The following is a 20,072-nucleotide window of genomic DNA, read 5'->3' on the forward strand; positions in this document are numbered from 1 at the left end:
AGAGATGGGAAAATTCTCCTTTCTGAATTTTGCTTCAGCTTTCGTAGCTACACTAATTGCACAGAGTAATAGCCAGGCTGTAGAAATTAGGCTGGAACTTCCTCTGCTGTCTTTGGAGTGTTAACATGGCTCTGAAATCTACCCTTTTTCCCCTGAGCTCCCTATCCCAAGTCATGGTATTAACCTCCTGTTTTGTCTTTGGATTCCACCTTTGTCTCAGCCTTTCCATCTGTTTCTCTACCTCAGCTTTTTATTTTGATTACCTTAATGATCTCATGTCAATAAAGACTATATGAGAATATTTTAGTGAACCACAACCTAAGCAAATGCAAAAGCTCTTCCAACGGTCGTTGTTTATGCAATATAAACCACTAATCCATGTGGGCAATATATTTGAATGTGTTTTAAATTCCTGCTGGAGCACTTCCTAATCTTAGCCAGGCCTCCTGTGTAACAGAGAGAGAAGCAGGATACACACTTTCGCACCCACATGTGAAGAAGTGTTTGTCTTATTGTGTAGTAGACCTAGTGCCTGTAATACACAGCGTTCTTGCAATAACTACCATCTGGGGTTGTGAAATGCCTTGACTTCTACATTCAAACTAGCCACAAAAGCCTTTTATTACTTTGTATGTTTCTCTTTTGCGTCCATTGTCTTGTTGTTACCAAAATTTCTTCAAGGAGTTCAGAAGAAGCAGGGAGGGGGTTGCTGTGAGGGCATGGGAGTCTGAGCAAGGAAGACCCATTTGGAATCAATCAGCACACAACCCCAGTGAACATGAACATGGCTGTGGAGAATCAAAATCCTCTGTAACAAATGGAGAGGTTACAAAGTCAAGAGGTTGTTAATAAAAGCGATGTTTTAGTGAGTTATTTTCTAAATATTTTCCCGAAATGTGGATGTCGTTTCATGCTTCGCCTTAAATTGTGAGGGTTGTGTAGCTTGTATCAGGGTGTGAGTCATTAAGTTGGCTTTGGCTGGCTGGTGAGCTGTGGGGGGGGGGGGGGGGGGGAGTTGAGGCAGGGCTATATTTAGGAGTATCAACTGATGTCAAACTGTGGAGCGCTGCTAAACAACAGTGTTAAAGGGGCAGCACTGGAGAGTTTAAGCTCAGAGTTTAAACTGTGTGTAGTGGTTTATCTTTTAGCAAATAATTGGAAAAGCTGATATTTACTAGAAATTGTGCTGATATTTACTAGAAATACTCTTGTGCAGAGGTTGCAAGCCAAGCAGTCCTAGTTTCAACTCCCTTTGTACTTATCTAGTAATAGTTATTCTAATTTAATTGTCAAAACAATATGAATTGAAAATAGCAGGCATAGATAAAACTTCGAGTTTCACCTTACATGTTTCAGAATCTGAATTCATAAGAATGTATTTATAAAGTATTGTTAAATTCCAGTTATAGGTAGGTAAGGGTGATGTTTGAGCGGCTGGTACCATTGAGTTTTTGTCTTAAGATGCAGAACAGATGCTGGTGTCACTTGATTGTAATAACTGGAACCAAATTTAGGTGCCTTTTTGCATCTAATTAAGACTAAAAGAGCTATGGCTTTTCTCTGACCTTTCCTGTTCCCTACTACCTAATTCTCTCCAGTGAGGTCTCTTATGTACTTGGGCAAAATTCAAGCCAGGGATTTAAAAAAAATGAGAGGCTCCATTTTCCAAGGCTGCTTCTCTGTCATGACTGTCATAGACTCCAGCTAATGTTTTTTTGTGGGGTTTTGTGTTTGGTAACCTTCCTTTGTGCTGGCATGTTTTACTAGATAGTTCACCTAATTTGGTAGTGAGTGTTTCATATTGTCGTCTTTGTTTCTGGCCCTGTCTGTGTGGAGACAGTGAGGTTGCAGTAGGAAAATTGCAATGAATTTAAGGACCCCAGCTGAGATGAGTCAAAGCTTTTCCTTACAGAATGAAGATTATTTCTGTCATCCTAATGAATTTGAAGCAGGCAGGTTTTGCACAGGCACTTAGTGTTGGTTTAAGCACACTATTATTGACTTGAATGTAGGGAGACCTGAGCCAAGACAATGTACTGGTGTGGAAATGGAAAAACCACACTTGGAATGTATGAATTATACAGTTGTTTAAGTTAATGTATGGGAGATTAGTCAGTTTATCTATTACTGTCATTTTAAACTTCAGTGGCTAAAGTATCATCGTTGCCAACTTCGACAGAAGTCTGTTTCGGTGACTGATTTGATTTCTGAAACATAATATTGAGCATCAATTACTCATTTAAATACTTGGTGGTTTCCAGGTGTCTTATGTTAAGATTCGTACAAATCGTGCTTTATGCACTATCAAAGTATTGGGTCAGCAACTGCGAGTTGCATGACTGTGAGCCCATTAATCTAAATGAAAATGTGAACCTGCTGGTAGTTCTTGTTACATCAGTTATTGCACTTACACGTCAGCAAAGATATTCAACCCAATTCCCTCCCCCCGCGTTTAGTCTGCTGGAGCTGTTGAGGACAAGGAAGTTGAAAGCACACGTGATGAATTCTAAAGACAGCCTATGTGGTTCATTGACGCAAAGAGCTGTGTGTTGAGAAGCTTTCCAAAGGGGACCTAAAATCTTTGGAATCCTGGTGGTTACATTTTTCAGAGCTTTTCCACAAAAGACTAATTGTTTTGTGATGTTCAAAAAGCAAGTTCTCTGAGCGGTGGTGCTAACAAAGCCTGGATTCCTGTGGACTGGTGTCCTTAAAATCTCTCAGCTTCCCTCTAAGCTACGCCTATCCCGCCGTGGTGCGTGTCCCCAGTTGGCCAGCCAGGATGCGCATGCTGGTTGCTGGGCAGCTGCTTCCAAGCAGGACATATAATGATTGTGTTTGCCTGTCCGTTTTTCAGGGAGCTCACCAATTTTGGTCTCCCTTCAGTACTTAGCCATTGATTTTACATAACTTGTGGAAACTTAATTGTATTTGAACCCTCTCCTCTCTCTCACTGGTAAACTTAGGGGAAGTTGACAACATGTTTAAAAGTTGTTGAGGGGAGACTGTGTAATTACAAGAGTTGTGTTTACTTTGGAAAGGAGACTAAAAACATAGTCAGTTTCTAACAGATTCTTTTGTGTACGTAATCCCATCAGGAAGTATGACATACTGTGTTGGAAGCGTTGCTTCTTGAACAACAAAAAAAGTCATTTAAGTAATCTGCGACTTTTAGCAGAAATGCTGTTCGTTTTTAGGAGGAAAGTTTCATCTACCCAGAACTTTGTCGCTCCACAGCTGATACCTAGCAGTGGCAAATGGCCATGTTTCTTTTGTTCAGAAAAGCAGCTGACATTGTGTGTTCTGAGGTTTTGCTTTGTCTTGAACAGCGGCCGAGCCACTGCTGTTGCTTGCGGGTGATACAGGCTCCTGCATCTCCAGCCTCTTCTGCTTAGTCAGCAGAACGTTACCCAGACTCGTCTAGTTTCTGAGGGGGTAGCAGTAGGGCATGGAGGCAAACCAGCTTGTTTCAGGACCAGGAGGGTGTTAGTTGCCCTTTTTACATGGACGGGAGGGAAAAACAGTCTCTAAACTAGTTTTATAAGATGCTGGTTGTTAAACCTGTACTTCTGGTTGGCTTCATCACGCCATAGTAGTTTCACTGTGATTAATGTGTTGATTTGCCTTTTCTCAGACAACACGTCAGGAGCAGTGACTCTTAGAAATTTATTAATGCTATGTTAGTTGAGGGAGTGAAAATTGGGTGAGAGGGAAATTTGCGTTTTTATTTGATGAGTTTTACTCTTTGTTTGTGTAGTATCCTGAATTGGCTCTCCCGGAGTCTGACAAATACTGGTGTGGGAAAGCCGGGAGTGGGGGCAAACTGGCTCTTTTTGATGGCAGCTGGCTGCTAGACCATCCTATGTGTTTGAGATGGTGTTCTTGGACTACCCCTCAGGGTGGGATCTCTTTTATCCTCTAATGCAAATGAAGCACTCAGTGACTGGTGTTACTACTGTTGAAAGGAAATTGAACTCTAAGGGTTTTCCCGATGTGGACATGTTAGAGCTGCAGGCTCCCTCCCTGGTATCTTTTGTCAGCCTGAGGCCCGTGCCTGATTATAAGGAATGAAGAGACCAATGGGATGTAAATAGAATTAAATATTATTAATCGAGATTAGTTCTAATTTATTAATTTTCTTCGTTTTGAAATAGAGGAACATTTTAAAGCCCAATTCAGTTGTGTGGTCTTCTGCACTAGTCTTAAGAATTCTCATATCTTAGGAGTGATCTGTATGTTTTCCCCCATTTTCCTCTTAACCCTAGAGCTAATAGAAGTCAATATGTTGCAGTATTTTAGGAAGTCAAAGTTGTATGGATGATGAATTATAGCAATAACTCTCAGTGATACATTAACTGAAGTAATCAGAAATTAGGGGGCAAATGGCAGTCTTTTTTCCATTGTTTTGTGGGGATAAGGAGTAGCAGTCTTAATTTTTAGGTATTATTTTTATGTTTTAAGTAGACATGATTGTGGTATGCTTAGTTTACACAGATACAGACTGCCAGAAATATTTAATATGAAGCTGACTTGTAAAATTCATGTTTTAAATACAAGTTCAATCTTGTGGAAAAATAAGAATTTTTTTTTTTTATCACTGTGACAAAAACTTATTTAAACTAGAATAATGAAGGGCTAGCAGAACATCTCCAGAACTTTATTATTTTGTATTTTTTAGGTACTTTTGTCAATGATTAGTGTGAGTGTTTTGAGATAACTTTCTGGAATTCTGTCTGTTCACTAAAAATTTGTCACTATTCTAGCTAAATTTTGTTTGATGTATTTGGAGCATATCTTTACCTTTCAATGAGATCAGTATTAATAGCCCAATCATAGGTTTTCCAGTGGCAGTAACATCTTTTTTTTGTTGTTTGTTTGTTTTTAATTTGAATGCATTTTCTGTTTATTTTGGAATTTATCTTGCTGTTAAACTGGATCTTATGACAAATAACTCATTATCAGTAACTTCCTAGACTGCTGATATAGCAAGTGTGTTTCAGGCATCCCTTGTTCCCTCTCATACCATCTGTTTGTACACCCTTTATGTCAGATAATCCTAATCTGAGGCATTGGAAAGAAGCTTTCTTTTGTTAGAATCATTCTTCTGATTATTTATCCCCCAAAATATTATTGCTTGTAACTACAAATGAGCTCTTTATAGAGTTCTTTTATCTTGAAGTCAAATTTTGTATTATTCTTTATCCTTCTTGAAAATTATTGTATTTAAAATAAACATTAACTTCTGCGTAATGTAGACCAAAGTGATCCATTATTTATGGTACTTTGGAACACCTCAAGCTGTTATTTCCCAAGGCAACAAAATAAGCAAGCAGAAATCACTTATAGGCAGATGTAACGGGGGGCTGGGGGGGTGTGTGCCTTTAAAGGAGAGTATTAGGCACTGGGTCAGGTCTTAGAAAACTGAATTTTAATTAGTTACTTGCATGTCTTGCAAGTTAACAGGATAAATGGTCGATGACTCAGTAGGGTATTTCCCACAGGATATTGTACACATTTGGTAATTGGTATACTGCTTCTACTGTGGTGTCTGAACTAGCCTAGTAACTGATTAGTCTTTGCGTTTACCTGATGTATTGAATGATAAAGGCCTCATATTCTTTTTTTTTAACTGATAAAATGTAAATCAACTATCTTGGGATTCTACAGTTAAACAAATTCTAAAATCAAAATCAGCACAAGGATGGACAAAATTCAGTGAGCTTTTAAACTAACTACCATTGTCTTTTGTAATTGGCACTTCTAGTAGTAGATTCTAAATTCCCCACATACATAGGGTGTGTAATGCAGAACTTGTAGCAGTATGTTCTTGTAGCTTTTTCTAGGCAAAGACAACAAAACCTCCAAGACTTCTACAGATTAAAATTAATTCCTTGCAAGATCAGTGCCTGAAGGCCTCATTAATTTTAACGCCACTTATAATTGATTCTGGGAAGTAACAGATGTTAGTTATATTTTATAATCTTCAGTTTAAGAAAACAGTATATACATGAGGTCTGCCCATTTTCAGGACACATTACTGAAACGGAATAAAACCTAAAACGGCATTTTCTCTTAACGGTTGGTTGGTTAAGACTATGCTACAACTAGTTTTATTTATGAAGAAATTGTTTGATGTTATTGATCTATTAGCTGAGATTTGTTGTTTTGCTTTTTTGTGGGAAGCATTTGGTCAAAAAATTAGAAGAATTCAGTTTGCTTTTGTGCTCAAAACCCTAGTGAACTTTTGAACTTCACTCACGTGGGTCTTGCCTCAAGTATTCTCATAAAAAAATTAAAATATTCTATTGGATTTTATGTCTTCCCAGTGTCTACTTAAAAATAAATATTGAACTTTACTACATTTTTAAATAGAAAGGTCTTGCCTCCATCTCCTTTCCTGTAATGTTAAAGACTTTTCACGCTCAATCTACACACATTGATTCAATGCTTCCCTTCCCAGCCTCGGGCTGCTGCTTCCCCCTTCCTGTCTTTTTGAAGTTTTAGATACATTTCAGTGTGGGTGAAATATTTTTAAAACATTTCAATAAAGTGAGAAGTGATTGTTTTGATTAATACTTCCAATATATAATCTATTCATGTTACAGACCTAAGAAAATAGGATTCTATTTTAATAGATTTCCAGAACTGAGTATGTGTGCGTAGCTCCTGTTACTCATGGTGATCCTGCAAAACAGTAGAGTTCCCATTTCTCTACTTCTAACATAACTGCTATGATATATTCAGTGAGCCAGAGAGGTTTATTTTAAAATATTTTGTCCTCTTTAATGTCCAAAATATAAGCAACATAAACTGTCTTTGTTAGAGAAACATAGAGAATTTGCCATGTTCTGCTGCTTTGAGGGTGAAGAATCATAGAATTGTTTAGATATGAAAAGACCATTAAGATCATTGAGTCCAATCGTTATCTTAGGTCTTTTCATATATGTTCCTTTTGCAAACTTAATTATGTGTAAATATCAAACCTAACTAAAGTATTCTACCAAACACTTCAATGTCTTCTTGGATTTTGTTGAAATGTTTTTGTGGATAAGATCTATTATCAATTTATAATTATGTGCAAAACAGCTTTACAAAGGGTCAGTAGCCCCATCTTTTTTCTGTTTTCTATAATAAGGCAGATGTCAACATTATAGCTGAAGTCTTGGAAAGTTTCAGTATAGGAATTAGAAACAAAAGAACTTTTTTCTCTTTTGTTAAGTGTTTTTCTTATTGAACCAGTACAAAATCATCTGTAGATGACTAGCATGTGTTTATCTGTGGGACAAAGTAAGAGGGAGGCTTCCTAAAAATATTCAGAGCTACACCTGTGAGACATTTCTTAACTCAAGAAAACCCCAACCAAACCCCCCCAAACCTCTCTTTTTAGAAAGTGTAGTTAATTCTGTTGTCTAGAAGGCTTTCTTTTTGCTTAGAGCATTGCTGGGCAAAATTTTTCCTTGCATAGGATGTTCCATATGAATTCAGCTGATCTGTTTTCCAGTACAGGATGCAATGTCATGAATTTATTTACAGAAGCAATTTACTATTACTATTTAAAAACGCCAACAAATCAGTATTTCAAAGGACTTTTAGATTATCAAAGTAAATATGTTGAAACAACCATTCCTAAATGCCATTTGTTTGGGATAACAACCATGATGAACAGCCTCTAAAGTTCTGGTAGTAATTTTTTTTTTTTAAAGTAAATTCAGATGTGTTGCTGTCAGATCAAATTAAAATCATTTATTCAAAGTAATTGTAAATCTAAAATTTGGTTTGTGTTTCAGAAACCCTTGAAGAGTTTTGTATGGTGCTAAATGCTTTCCACATGCAGTAATGGAAGTATTAATTTGATGTACAGGCTAACTGAGTTGAGTTCCAGTGCCTATGTGGTCACATGGTACAGAGATCTGTCCACGTTTTTGCTGTCGTTCAGTATCGCTGCTTTCAAGTGATGTCATGTTGAGCTGATGTGTGGAAAGGAATTATGTTGTGCGGAGTTGGGCAAAATATATTACATGAATACTGCTGAGTAGAACTGCTAATATTTTTATGAAACCGCGAAAGGGACCATTTAGTGCCTTTATCAAGAATGCTTTACAGTTAAAAGGTAAAAGTAAACTTAAATTGGAGTAGTGGAGGTTTTCTTAATTTTTTTTTTTTTTTTGTGAAGCTTCAAGTGCATTGATTTTATAATATGTAAAAGGAATGAGGGCAGGTTACAGATGTAAGCATGAACTTTCTAAGTTTCTGTGCTAAAATTAAGTTTAACCATAAATATTTAAAAAACAGGATCATTTACTTCAGGTTTTGAGCTCCAAAAATCCGTATGGCGTGATAAATGAAATAATTTTGTGGCATAATAATTTAGATAAATATTCAGATAATTTCTTATCTGAATAATTACCTGAAATACTGTTATCTTCTATATTTATTTGGCTCATGAAGCAGCTTAAGGAAATCAGTATTTTATTTTGACTATACGTATTAGTAAACCCAGAAGTCAGATTTGGAATGTTAACTGATTTTGGTTTAGTTCTGTTTACTTTAAGGTAAATTTGTATTTTAACAAGCAAATCCCTGACTCAGCTTTGGTGTCTGCTTTTTCATAAAGACTGAGTGCAGGTAGATCTCTAGCCATTGGTTTTATCATTTTAGAGATGTTACTGTTTAATGTAAAAGGGTTTTTTTTACAGTTTCCTTGAAATTGATTTTAGTCTAGTCTGAGAAAAGTATAGGAAAGTTTGTAATTACAGTTGTCAAGTCAGTCAACAGTTAGGAAACATATGTTATCATGCAGTCTAAGTACTTAATCAAATACATGGTGTTTTTTCCTAAAGAGTCTCAGCAGGAGATAAACGATGCTTGTTTACTCATTATATATGTTTCCAATCCTCTTTGGAACTATAATCTACAATATATAAAACTATAGGAGATGTTAGTGGAACATGCTGTTAGATCACATTCTTGCTTTCCTTGCAGTTCTTCTAAAAGCAGACAGATTTGTTCTTTGAACCACTAAGTCATTTTCTTAAAAGCTGTCAGTGGGTGCCCTAGCACCTTCTCATCTTTTACTACTCAGTGATTCAGTGGTAGAGCATTGAGGTGCTTCTTGTGTCAACAGTCGCTTGTTGCATTCAATGTCTGATCGTATGATTGTGTCCCTTGGGGAGAGGGCATTTTGTCACAACATTATTACAAATATTGGTGAGTTTACTCTCATCTAATCAGAAAGTTATGCTCAGTTTGCCCTCAAACTGCTATGAGCCTAAAAGTAAATTTTTACAGTCAAAGTATAACTTAACACCTTTGTACTGAGGAACTGAATTCATGTTTCTGGTTTTTAATCTCTAGCAGATACTTAGGTAGAACTTCATTCTTAAAACTCATGAAGAAACTGAGACAAGAGCTTCTACAGTCAATTGGATACTGGTGATTTTTAGAGATGCAGCTCAACCCCCCCCCACACACACACACACATTTGGAAAGAGAAAATGAATACAAAAGAAAATGTTAAATTTAACTTTTTTCTGTGAAATGATTGGAAAGTACTGGGAACAGCTGAAATTATGCACATACTTTACAGAATTCTGTTTTCCATATGAACAATTTCACTTGCATCAGAAGCAAGTAAGAACAATTGAGGGGGGGAAGTGCACAATTACAGATGAGAAGAGGAGCCTCACCGGCAATCTCTGCTAACATGTGGTGTGTATTATGGAAAAAAGTTGATGAAATTTCGACTAGAATGTGGTCTGTGTCTTGATTTACACTCCCTTCCCTTCCAGAAACAGTTTCTAATATAGAAAGGTCAAGTTCTGCCCTCAGATGTCTCTGTGCAGTGCCCATGAGACTCAAGAGAAACATGCTTAAAATCTGAGATGATAAATGTATAATACAGAGTGTTCTAAAGCCATAGTAGCTACTTGTCCAAAGTCCCTACAGTTACCATCATTTAATCCCAGTAATTTGTAAAACATTTTAAGATTCCTCAACTGTAAAAGGCATACTGTTGTAACTGAGCTTAATCCTACCAAAAGCCAGTTTCCCTCGTGGAAAATCCCACTTTTTTCCTTTTTTTTTTCTTTCTTTTTTTCCCCCTCAATTTCATTGATTTTTTGTTTGCTTTGTTAGGGATAGTAATGGAAGGATGGAGGCTTTTGATTTAAGTGTACATGGAAGCAGCGAACCAGTATTAGTCAACCTACTAGGTAACAGTGTGCTAATGGTATAATCTTTTCTAGGCTTATGCTAGATGTTGGGAAAAGGAGAATTCTGTGGATAGATTTGAAGATACAAATCTTCAAATTAGATAGATACAGAGTTACTTTCATTAGTTTTTTGGATTATTTTAATATTATTTGGCAAATACCTTTGCCTTTCTGGTTGTTTCTCTTGGCTTTTAACCTATTTATTTTAAGGAGAAACTGGAAACATCTAAGAGCCAATTAGGTTTTTAAGGTGGATTTGTGAATTTATTTTCTCATACGTGTTTTCTGAAGCACCTTTTAAAAATGTTTACTTTCAGATGGCTCTCACTAGGGAGGAAAAAAAATACTATTTGTATTACTGCCCAAAGAAAATTATAGGCATCTTAGCCTGTTTGTATGCTCCCTTTGAAACAAAAGGCACGTGCTCGTTTTAAGATTTCAGTTTGTGTAGAGTTATAAAAGTTTGCATCACACCTCCTTTTACGTGAGTTATGAATGTGCTTGCATGGTCTCTCTTCACTGATACATAGTGCAGTGCGTGGAGCATTTAAACCAGGAGGCTTTGCATATTGTGAAGTCTTAATCTTTCTAAACAGACAACGTTGATAAGAAATGATGTATTTCAGTGGAGACAGAGTCTTGCTGGGAAGATTAACACTAGCTTTTTGCTTTATTTAGTTCTTTACAATGTTAGTCCAAAACTTGACATATCTCCATTCCAAAGCAGCCAAGGATTCTTAAGTGGTGATATCATCAGTGAGAGAAGATAAAGATCCACTGAACTAATGTGCTGAGGCTAGTAACAACGTGGCAGAAGTTAAAATTTAAACAGCTTTCATTCTTCTTTGTTTGGTTTTTTACACGGCAAACTAAATTATTTCCTTATCTGATTGAAAAAGTTATGCATGGTGGTGGCGTCTGCTTCATTTTTTTGCATCTTGAAAGAACTGTAAATGCTAAATCTTTCTACATCAAGGGAAACTAATTATATATATCTTGAAATTGATCTATTATGTGTTCAAATCTTTATAGCTGAATTCAGCTGGAAAAGTGTACTTTATCTTTAAAGGCAGCAAAAGTATTGTCTAAGGTATAGTGGTGGAAGACATAGAAGCAAAAGGTAAAATGGACACTTGTCTTAAATCTACTGCTTTTGGAAATTTCACTTACTATATTCTTACCTGTTTTTACCATTTAGCTTCTATCATGTGGTAAAACCACTGGTGATACAAGTAGGTATATACTTGATTTAGTATTCTTATCTTCTAGGGCACATAACAGAAAGGACTCGAGAAAAGGAGGACTGTTGTAAATCTCACATTTTGCCATCTTTGTAATAATTCATCCTGATGTACACCATAATGTGGTCTACTTTTAAATTGCAACCAACCAAACTTGAAAGGCCTTTCTTAGCATTATCTCACAGGCTTTTAATGAGTTCCTTGTCTGTTAAGAGGAAGTCTTATTTTCAACCTATATATTGACAATTGCTGTTGAAATAATAATTTTAATACTTTGAAATATGTTTATTGTTGATCACTGTGAATGATTTGTCAGAGTAATCTGAACTTAGTCTATATAAAAAGTAAGAAACTGGTTAAATTTCTATAAATGTGGACAATACTCAATATATGCTAGCAAAAATCAGTTTGATAAACAACTGTGTAGAATTGGCTTCTTTGGGACAAGAGAGATAATTTGTAATCTTTTAAAAATTATGTCTCTACATAATATTTGAAGTCTTGCCTGTTTCTTTTAAAGGTAGCATAGAACTAATGCTCTTCTGGGTGTTTCCATCTCAGTGTTAAGCATTGTAAAATTACCTTTTAATCTCACAGGACTACACACAAGAAAAAAACCTATAGGAGTAACTGTTTAGAGATAAAGCTCTTTGCTTTATGTTATAAAATCTATAGAGGTGATTTGAGGCCTGACTGGGAAGAAAAGGCTGTGCTACCAAGTACGTTAGAAGCAGTGTTACACAATATATAGCAAAGCATGTAATATTTCTAATAAGGAGTTTTTAATAAATTCTAGTGTCTCTGAAGTTTATACACTCCCCCAAAGAGTCAGAATTCAGCATTTTTCTGTTGTGTAGAAATTGGGTGATGCACCGCAGGCAGACTTAATAAAAAGAAGCAGTTTCCTGGTCAAGTTAGTATGTTTGAAAATTCCTACAGACATTTCGAACTCCACCTCTTAAAAATAAATAAATTAATTAAAGCGGTATACAATAAGCTGCTTAGCACTGTGCGTGGTTATTTGTGTGACAGACTGTGTACTTTGTAGACCAGGTTATTCTTTGAGAGATGACTGTTCAAAAATACTTGCAATGCTTTTTAGTATTTCATTCTTTAAGGTAACCTGAAACAAAAGAGCAGTAGTTTGTCTCACCTTTCTTGCTTAAGCAGTTTTTTCTTACTTTTTTTTTTCCCTTTCTTTTTGAAAATTATTGCACTACAAAAAGAAATGTGAAGTGTGTGTGTGTGTTATAATGGTGTCTTTCTTCAAGGGATGAACAGGACAAAACCAGCCTTAAAATAGGAGGCATATTTATAAGCTTAATTTTGGAGTGGCTTTTCTAAGTCTATCCAAGTTATTAATAATACACATTTGAGATTTGTGATCTCCAGTAGTATGTATAAATTTCAGCGATATGAACAATAAGTAAGTTTAAGATTTATATATCTGCATAATTAGTAGAATGCTTCCATTGACATGTCATGTGGTGCTTTGGAATTTGTTATGTTACATCTTCCTCTAATATTATTCAGAAAATACATTAGCAGTTAGTCATAATCATATTATGCAAAAAAGTGTCCAAGAACCTTTAATCTTTATGGATTTTTTTGCCAACATTTGTTACTAAGAATTTGCAAATTAAATGGATTCATCAGGGCTGGACACTGCTCTATGCTAGCTCACACAGTTAAGCAATTAAAAATTGGGTTGTAAGCCAAACAGATTTTCCATGAAAACTGACAGATTATTATATTTTTTTTTTAGTGTATTACTGTTGCTAGACACTAGTATAATTCGTATCTTTTTACCTTCAGACATGAAACAAAAGAGCAGAGAGCTTTAAGTTTTCTTCATGGTAGTAAGAGGTATAGGGATGTGTGTTAAGAGAAGAGTGAGTCTATCTGAAGTAAGATTTGGTAACTTGATTTCTCTGGTTCACATCACACTGTGAAAAGAAGCTGTTCACCTCCCACTCTAAATCATTTTCCTTTTACCAGCTGGAGAAGATCAGAATAAAAAGGGCCCATCCCTTTTCTCAGTCCCTGGTGGTGGTGATGATCCAGCATTTGTTTTTCATTCAAACCACATGTTGAATAAGTGAAAAAGAGGAAATACATGCTGGTCATAGGTCAGGTGCAACACAGAGTTTATACAGATTTATTTTCTTTGTAGCATCTGCTATCCTGCATTTAAAGCCATTGAATGCTGTTCTGCTTCCAGTTATTTTGAAGCAGGTTTACTTAAATAGTGACATTTTCGGTTTTGGCATATCCTAACTGGCCAGACATTCAGCCTTCAGAGCTATAGAAACAGCCTGATTCTACAGTTGATAACTCTGCAGCAGACTGGCTCTTCAGAATTTAAACTCCCTCATGATCTCATAGGGTGAAGCTGACCCTCTTTGTTTCTGGCCTCAAATAAAGAAGACTAAGCCAAAAAAGAACCTGGAAAAGTATTAGGGTGATAATGGGGAGCTGGGGTTAAGAACTCTTCTTGTCACTACTTGGGCATATGGGAGAGAATAAGGAGGAAGGAGCACAAATATTCTTCAATCTACAAATGAGAATTTATTTTTTAAACAGGTATAGATTATGAGCTGAAGGTTTCAGTTTTCTTGTAAGAAGTTACATGCATATTTAGTTTATACTCCATTAGTACTGCGGTGCTCGTTGCTTACGATTGAAGGAGAATCAGGATAAGTGAGTGTATATATCAATATCATCTTTATTTGTTGTCTTTATTACTCAAACACTTCTGTTAGTGTTTTTATAGCTCTGACTAAATTATGAATGATGTCCTGTTGGTTAGGACTTTGAAGACGATAATTTCAAATAGTCTTAAATGTGCTAGCCAGCCAGCCAAGACTAAATATGCATTTACAGCAACTATTTTGCAAATTTATAGCTAATAATTTTTCTATTTTTTTTCTTACCACTACAATTTAAGCTTAATTTTTTCCAACTTGCCAGCATTATAAAATGTTAGGATTAGAATTAGTAGCTTGCTACGTGATAAATTAAATTTTACAAGATTCAAATCGCAGAAAAGGGGGATCCCAAATAGGCATAAGAGTGTGGGATAGGGTGGGAAATAAAAACCCAAACATTCTTCACAATAAAAGTAATTAAGCAGTGGAGGCACTTGCCCACAGAGGCTGTGCAGTCTTCATTATTGAAGGTTTTTAAAAGTTGACTGGACAAGGCCCTGGACAACCTGATACAACTTTGAAGTTAGGCCTGTTTTGGGCTGAAGGCTGGACTAGGTGGCCATTGGAGGGCTTTTGCAGTCTAAATTTTTCTGAATTTAAACCATGAAAAATAAGTCTGAGCTGTACAAAGGATTGGATGTATTCTAAGAGCAGAAAGGACAAGGACTTTTCCCCCTTCTTTTATAAACATGCCTTTTTAAAAAACAGAAGGGGAATGCAATGGAAACTGTGAGTTTAAATACCAAATGTCACACCAGAGACTTGAGTACCCAGATTATGCACAAATATTTTAACAGATATATTATATGAGGAGTTTTTTAATCTGATTTTTGTAATTAGAATAATTTCTGCTTTTTTTAGCTTGATGATCATACCTTTAGTCTCATTTAATATGTCTATGGGTGATTTTTTGTTGTTTTTTCTTTTTCCACTCTGTTAGGAATAGGAGGCCTGCAAGATGTTGTGCTGAAGTCTGCAACACTGTCAACATCGCCAGCTTGTCCACCATTTACACCTCTCAACTTTGAAGCTACACCGATTGTGCGGGTAGCTGTTGAACCAAAGCATCCAAGTAAGTTTAAAGGAGAAGGGGATGGTAATGCAAATTCAGTGTGGTAGCAATGCAGCTTCCCACCCTTAGCGATCTGGCTAGTTTATGATCTATCCACCAAATTAGTGACTGACCCAGTATAAAATGAATATATATGTTTTCTAGAGGACCATACTTTATTGTCCTCGTGAATTCTTCTAGCTGGCTAGGTCATGTTTCAGCAGGTGAGCTGATACAAAAGACCTTGTTGTGCGCTTTGTGGTCAGACTTCGCTGTTCCTCAAGTAAGACACCACGTGATGCTGAAGGTTCAGTATTCCTTTACTGTGAAAGGAGGTATATCTTTGGGTTCTTCACTTCCACTGACATTCTTTTGTGCTATATCATGAAACTCGTGGTACAGACTTGCAGCACTGCTTCTAAGTGATTATTCGCACCCCCTCCCTCCTTCAACCAGAGACTAGTATATCTCTGGCTATATTTTAATTTCAGCCCAAATTCTATTTGTTGTTGTTGTAGGGTTAGTGGAACCAAAATAACTGGCTTTCTGTTTAGCCACAAAATACAGTAACACTAAGATTACATGTTTTTCAGAAAGTGATTGGGCAGCTTAGCAGCTATTTATCCCGCATGTTTGAATAACAGATAATCTTGTATCATTCATGGTGTATTTGTTAAAGCCGTTTTGAAAGTATTGGAAATTACTGGTTCTGCTGAGTGTAGTATTAAGTTGAAAATGTTTAAGGGATGTAATTCTAGACTGATTTTTGGGGTCATTTTTTTTTCCTCAAGAAAATGAATCCGTATCATTCTTACACCATTACTTAATTACTTCTCCCTGGTAACTTCTGAATCTATGGTTTGAACTAAATTTCTTAGAGCAACAGAAACCTCAAAGGTATACTTGCAAAGGTTTCCTGAAATTCAACTGCAGCTTGTAGTAATAGGAAGACAAACATAATATCACCATTGCAGTTTGAAAGCAATCAGTTGTCCAGTGAGCTGCATATAGTCTTGAGGTGACCCTAGCAAATTGTCACATATGGGTGCCTTGGATTTCTACAGCAAACCTACTTCAAAAGAACATCTGCTTATTTGGAAAATGACTCAAATAAATGCAAATTATTTCCCTATGTATATTTTACAAAATTACTGCATGTCTTCACATTCATGTCAAAATTTTCCTGTATGGTTACCGTAAGTTCTAAAAGAAAAAAATTAAATCTGTGCATCCCTTTCGGTGGGCTTAAATGTAGAAGATAAGGTTGAAAGTATTTGTTCAACTTTGTTGGCTATGTGAACTAACACTGTCTGTTTTCCACTGTTTATTTTATTTTTATGTCTAGTTTTCAAGGATATGTTTCTATTATACCCTCACAAGCTTAGCATTAAATATACAATATCATATTTCTTTTAATAGTTTCCAAGTGAATGACAAGTTTAATGTCACTTTTCTTTCTGAATATGAATATGCATTCCTAGAAAGCCTATGGGTATTCTTTACCCCATATGTAAAGTAAGAAAAAGGAATCATAATCAATTTTTTAAAATTGTATTAATTATGAAAGGCTGCTGACATGATGTGTTTATGCATAGCTTTGATGTAATCTCGCAAAATTTGACTCAGCTGGTGTTGTTCTTTCTCCATTAACTTTAAGGCAACTCTTTTTAAACACCTTCATTTTGGGAACAGCTGTGTTTTGTTTCACTGAAAAGCTCTCACATTCCCCGTTTTTCCCCTTTTCAGGTTGTAATAACATTAAAGCTTTTCAGTGGCTTCCAGCTAGTTTAAATCCTTCCTGTGATTCATTCGCTTTTATGCCTTCGAAGTAATCCATACGGAATAATTTTTCTTTTATTTTAGTAAACTTAACATGTTATTATTTGTGTCTTTGGAGCATTTTAAACACTAGCAATTTACAGGTTGCTACACTTAACCATGAAAGATTGCAAAGAAATGTTATTTACTGAATGACGAGTTTAAACAGTTGTAGTAAATAAGAAACATTCTATCTCTTGATAATTTGTGCAAATGAGGAGTGAAGTTCTGAAATTTTTGAGCACTTCATATTGATAACTTTTTTTTTTTTTTAAATTGGTTGTGAGCCGTTTCTGGAGTTAATTGTATGTAGGAAGCAGGATAATATAGTCACAGTTTGCTAGTTTGGTATACTAAACCTATCGTGTAAAAAAAAAAAAAAAAAAAAAAAAAAAAAAATCTATGTAGCCCAAAAGTGGGTAATCCATTTAAATGTGTACCATGGTTATGATTGTATAATATGAATTTTATAATCAGTGCATAAATTCTTGGTAGATAAATTATGAGTATAGTTTCTGTCTTCAGTTGCTGCTCTTAAACCATACCATTCTTTGTGACTCATAACCAGAAATGTGTCCACAGAAAGACCTCAGAATTTAGCTGAAAGTTTTTGAGTATTCCCAAAATGTGGTTTTGTGTTTAGACTTCTATAAAAATGAGTGTTAACATTTCTCACTTTAAGTATATCCTACTTTAAGTATTCCTTCTTCAGTATTACTTTGTTAATAATACCTTATTTTGCCAGGTGATATGCCTCAGCTGGTCAGAGGAATGAAGCTTTTAAACCAAGCTGATCCGTGTGTCCAAGTTTTAATCCAGGAGACAGGAGAGCATGTGCTAGTGACAGCAGGAGAAGTTCATCTTCAGCGTTGCTTGGATGACCTGAAAGAAAGGTTAGAGGGGCAAGGAGGTAGAAATATTTTTAGGTCAGTAGGTGTCTGTTGTATTTCTCTGTCAGATGCATATCTTTGATCTGTGTTCTGGTAAAATGGAAGCTTCATCCACTAACCTTTTTTACTACTGGATCATAAATGCACCATTTTGTAGCTATAAAATTACCTGAAGTTGGGCAGAAGGTACTATCTCATCACTTCTGTACATCTTACACACCTTTTGGGCACTTTCTGGAAATAATAAATTGCAATAGGTTCAGGAGTCCTGTTAAGAATGTAATGTACCATTTATACAAAATAAAACCTGTGAGGGGAATCATGTCTGAATGAACTCTCAAAAATTAGAAAGCTCAAGACCAAAAAATTGTATGTGCACACTCTATCCTACTCTTCACATTAATATTTTTTTTAATGTTAATCTGTTCCCTTATTAATGAGCAGGATTTTTTGTAAGCATAAATGCATATATTTGGTATCTTCTAATATTTCTTGGTAGAAGAACAATTGTCTTGAAACAGTCCTTTCCTGTAACTGCATTTACTAAAAAAATTCTGGTACTTCTGTCCACATACCTTTACTGTCATTTTCTTTCTAAACCTAAAAGAAAACCTGATGATGGATAGTTGAATGTCTGTCTTACTGTACCCATATTTGTTCTAGTTGGTGTCAGACAACAGTCATATCTGGAAGTTAGACTGGATCAGTTTTAAAATTGGATATATGTTTTAATGGTTATCCTCATTCCAACTTAGTGCAACACTTTTTACCACTTTCAAAACCAATATTATTTATTGATACGCCTCGCTTGAATGAAATGTGCTAAATATAGCAAAACTGGTTGTGCCTGTCTTTAGCTGCAGTTTGCATAGCAAAGCGTAGAAATGCCTTTATTAATGGCAGTGGTCAAAATCTGGAAAATACTAATAAGATAATAGTTGTGTGATGGGGAAACAGGATTGTAGTGAGCAGCTAGTAGCAGTCCCTATATTTACATTTCTAACTTTTTCTTTTGTGAACATAATTTTGGGTTATTTCTGAGTAGTTTTCTAATTTGGCTTTTGTTAAGAGAATTATAAACTGCCAGGAATGACCATTTTGTGTCCCTTGCTTGTATTCCACAAGAATATGTTGTCAATGTTCCAAACTACCAAAGCACATAAACACTCTGTGCTTTTGGCATTGTAAGCCGAAACGAGAAACACCTGAGGGCACAGACTAGCAGGGCTCCCACTATGACCCACTTGAATTTGACATTTGGTTCATGCTGCCATTTTCTCTCACTTGCGGACCAGCTCCCAAAATTAGTTGGGAGCAACTGTATTTACTAGTTCGTGCTCCTTCTAGCCATCTCTAAGGACTTAGCTGCCAGCCCTTACATACTAGCTTGTGGGACAAGAATTGTCCCTTCCTTCTCTCCCCATTTCGTAGGAGGACAAGTGAAGGGTTCCCTGCCTTGCACAGGGATTCCATGTGAGTTCTGACAGTGGTAAACTTTGCATCAGTTAACTATTTAAACTATTAACTGTTAAAGTGTGAAGACGAAAAGTTGTGGTCTGAAATGTTAGTTATATTAGCTCTGTGTGTTTCTCTACAAATATTTAACTTCTAAACGCACGTAGTTTGGAATAGCAACTTGTGAACTAGGGGTTGAGACAGAGTATAATGCGCTTAAACTGTTACCCACAAGTTTTTTCCCCAAAATATTGGGAATGGTTATTCAAAATGCTTAAGTGCTACTTGATGTAGCAGGGCAGGATTCTGGTCTCAGCATCTATCATAATAGCATCAACTGTTTTTTGAAGAGTTGACATTTTTTGAGTAATTACAGAAACTGAGGAGGTTCTGCTGAGTTGAAACTACACTGAATTGTCTTTGTCAGGACTTCAATCAAACTTTTTCAAAGGCACATATTTAATTTTAGCTTTCCCAGTATGTATTTAGAAAATTATGCTCAAGTGATACTGTCAAAGATGTGAAGAGACATGGAAACAAGTAAAAGATCAGTGTCATCCATGTTTATCTAAATGATTAAATATGGATGTTCTGCCTAATATACCTACACTTATTTTTCTTTTTTCTTCCTAATTAGCGCTTTTTGAATAGAGTAATAAATTAGACCTTTTAACTTCGAGCATTTTATTTTCTGCATTTTA

General features: G+C 35.8%; 1 protein-coding gene across 3 annotated transcripts in view; it reads left to right on the top strand.

Moving 5' to 3' along the window:
• The window catches only part of EFL1 (elongation factor like GTPase 1), a 144,812-nt gene that overhangs the window by 37,422 nt on the left and 87,318 nt on the right, over nt 1-20,072 (top strand). For all 3 annotated transcript variants that reach the window (XM_080396393.1, XM_080396395.1, XM_080396394.1), the window contains exons 16-17: nt 15,098-15,229; nt 17,772-17,919. In XM_080396393.1, the coding sequence (XP_080252519.1) occupies nt 15,098-15,229; nt 17,772-17,919 (280 nt within the window). The remainder of the gene's footprint in view (nt 1-15,097; nt 15,230-17,771; nt 17,920-20,072) is intronic.

The sequence above is a fragment of the Falco punctatus genome, assembly GCF_963210335.1.
Source record: "Falco punctatus genome assembly, chromosome: 7".
Taxonomy (NCBI): domain Eukaryota; kingdom Metazoa; phylum Chordata; class Aves; order Falconiformes; family Falconidae; genus Falco; species Falco punctatus.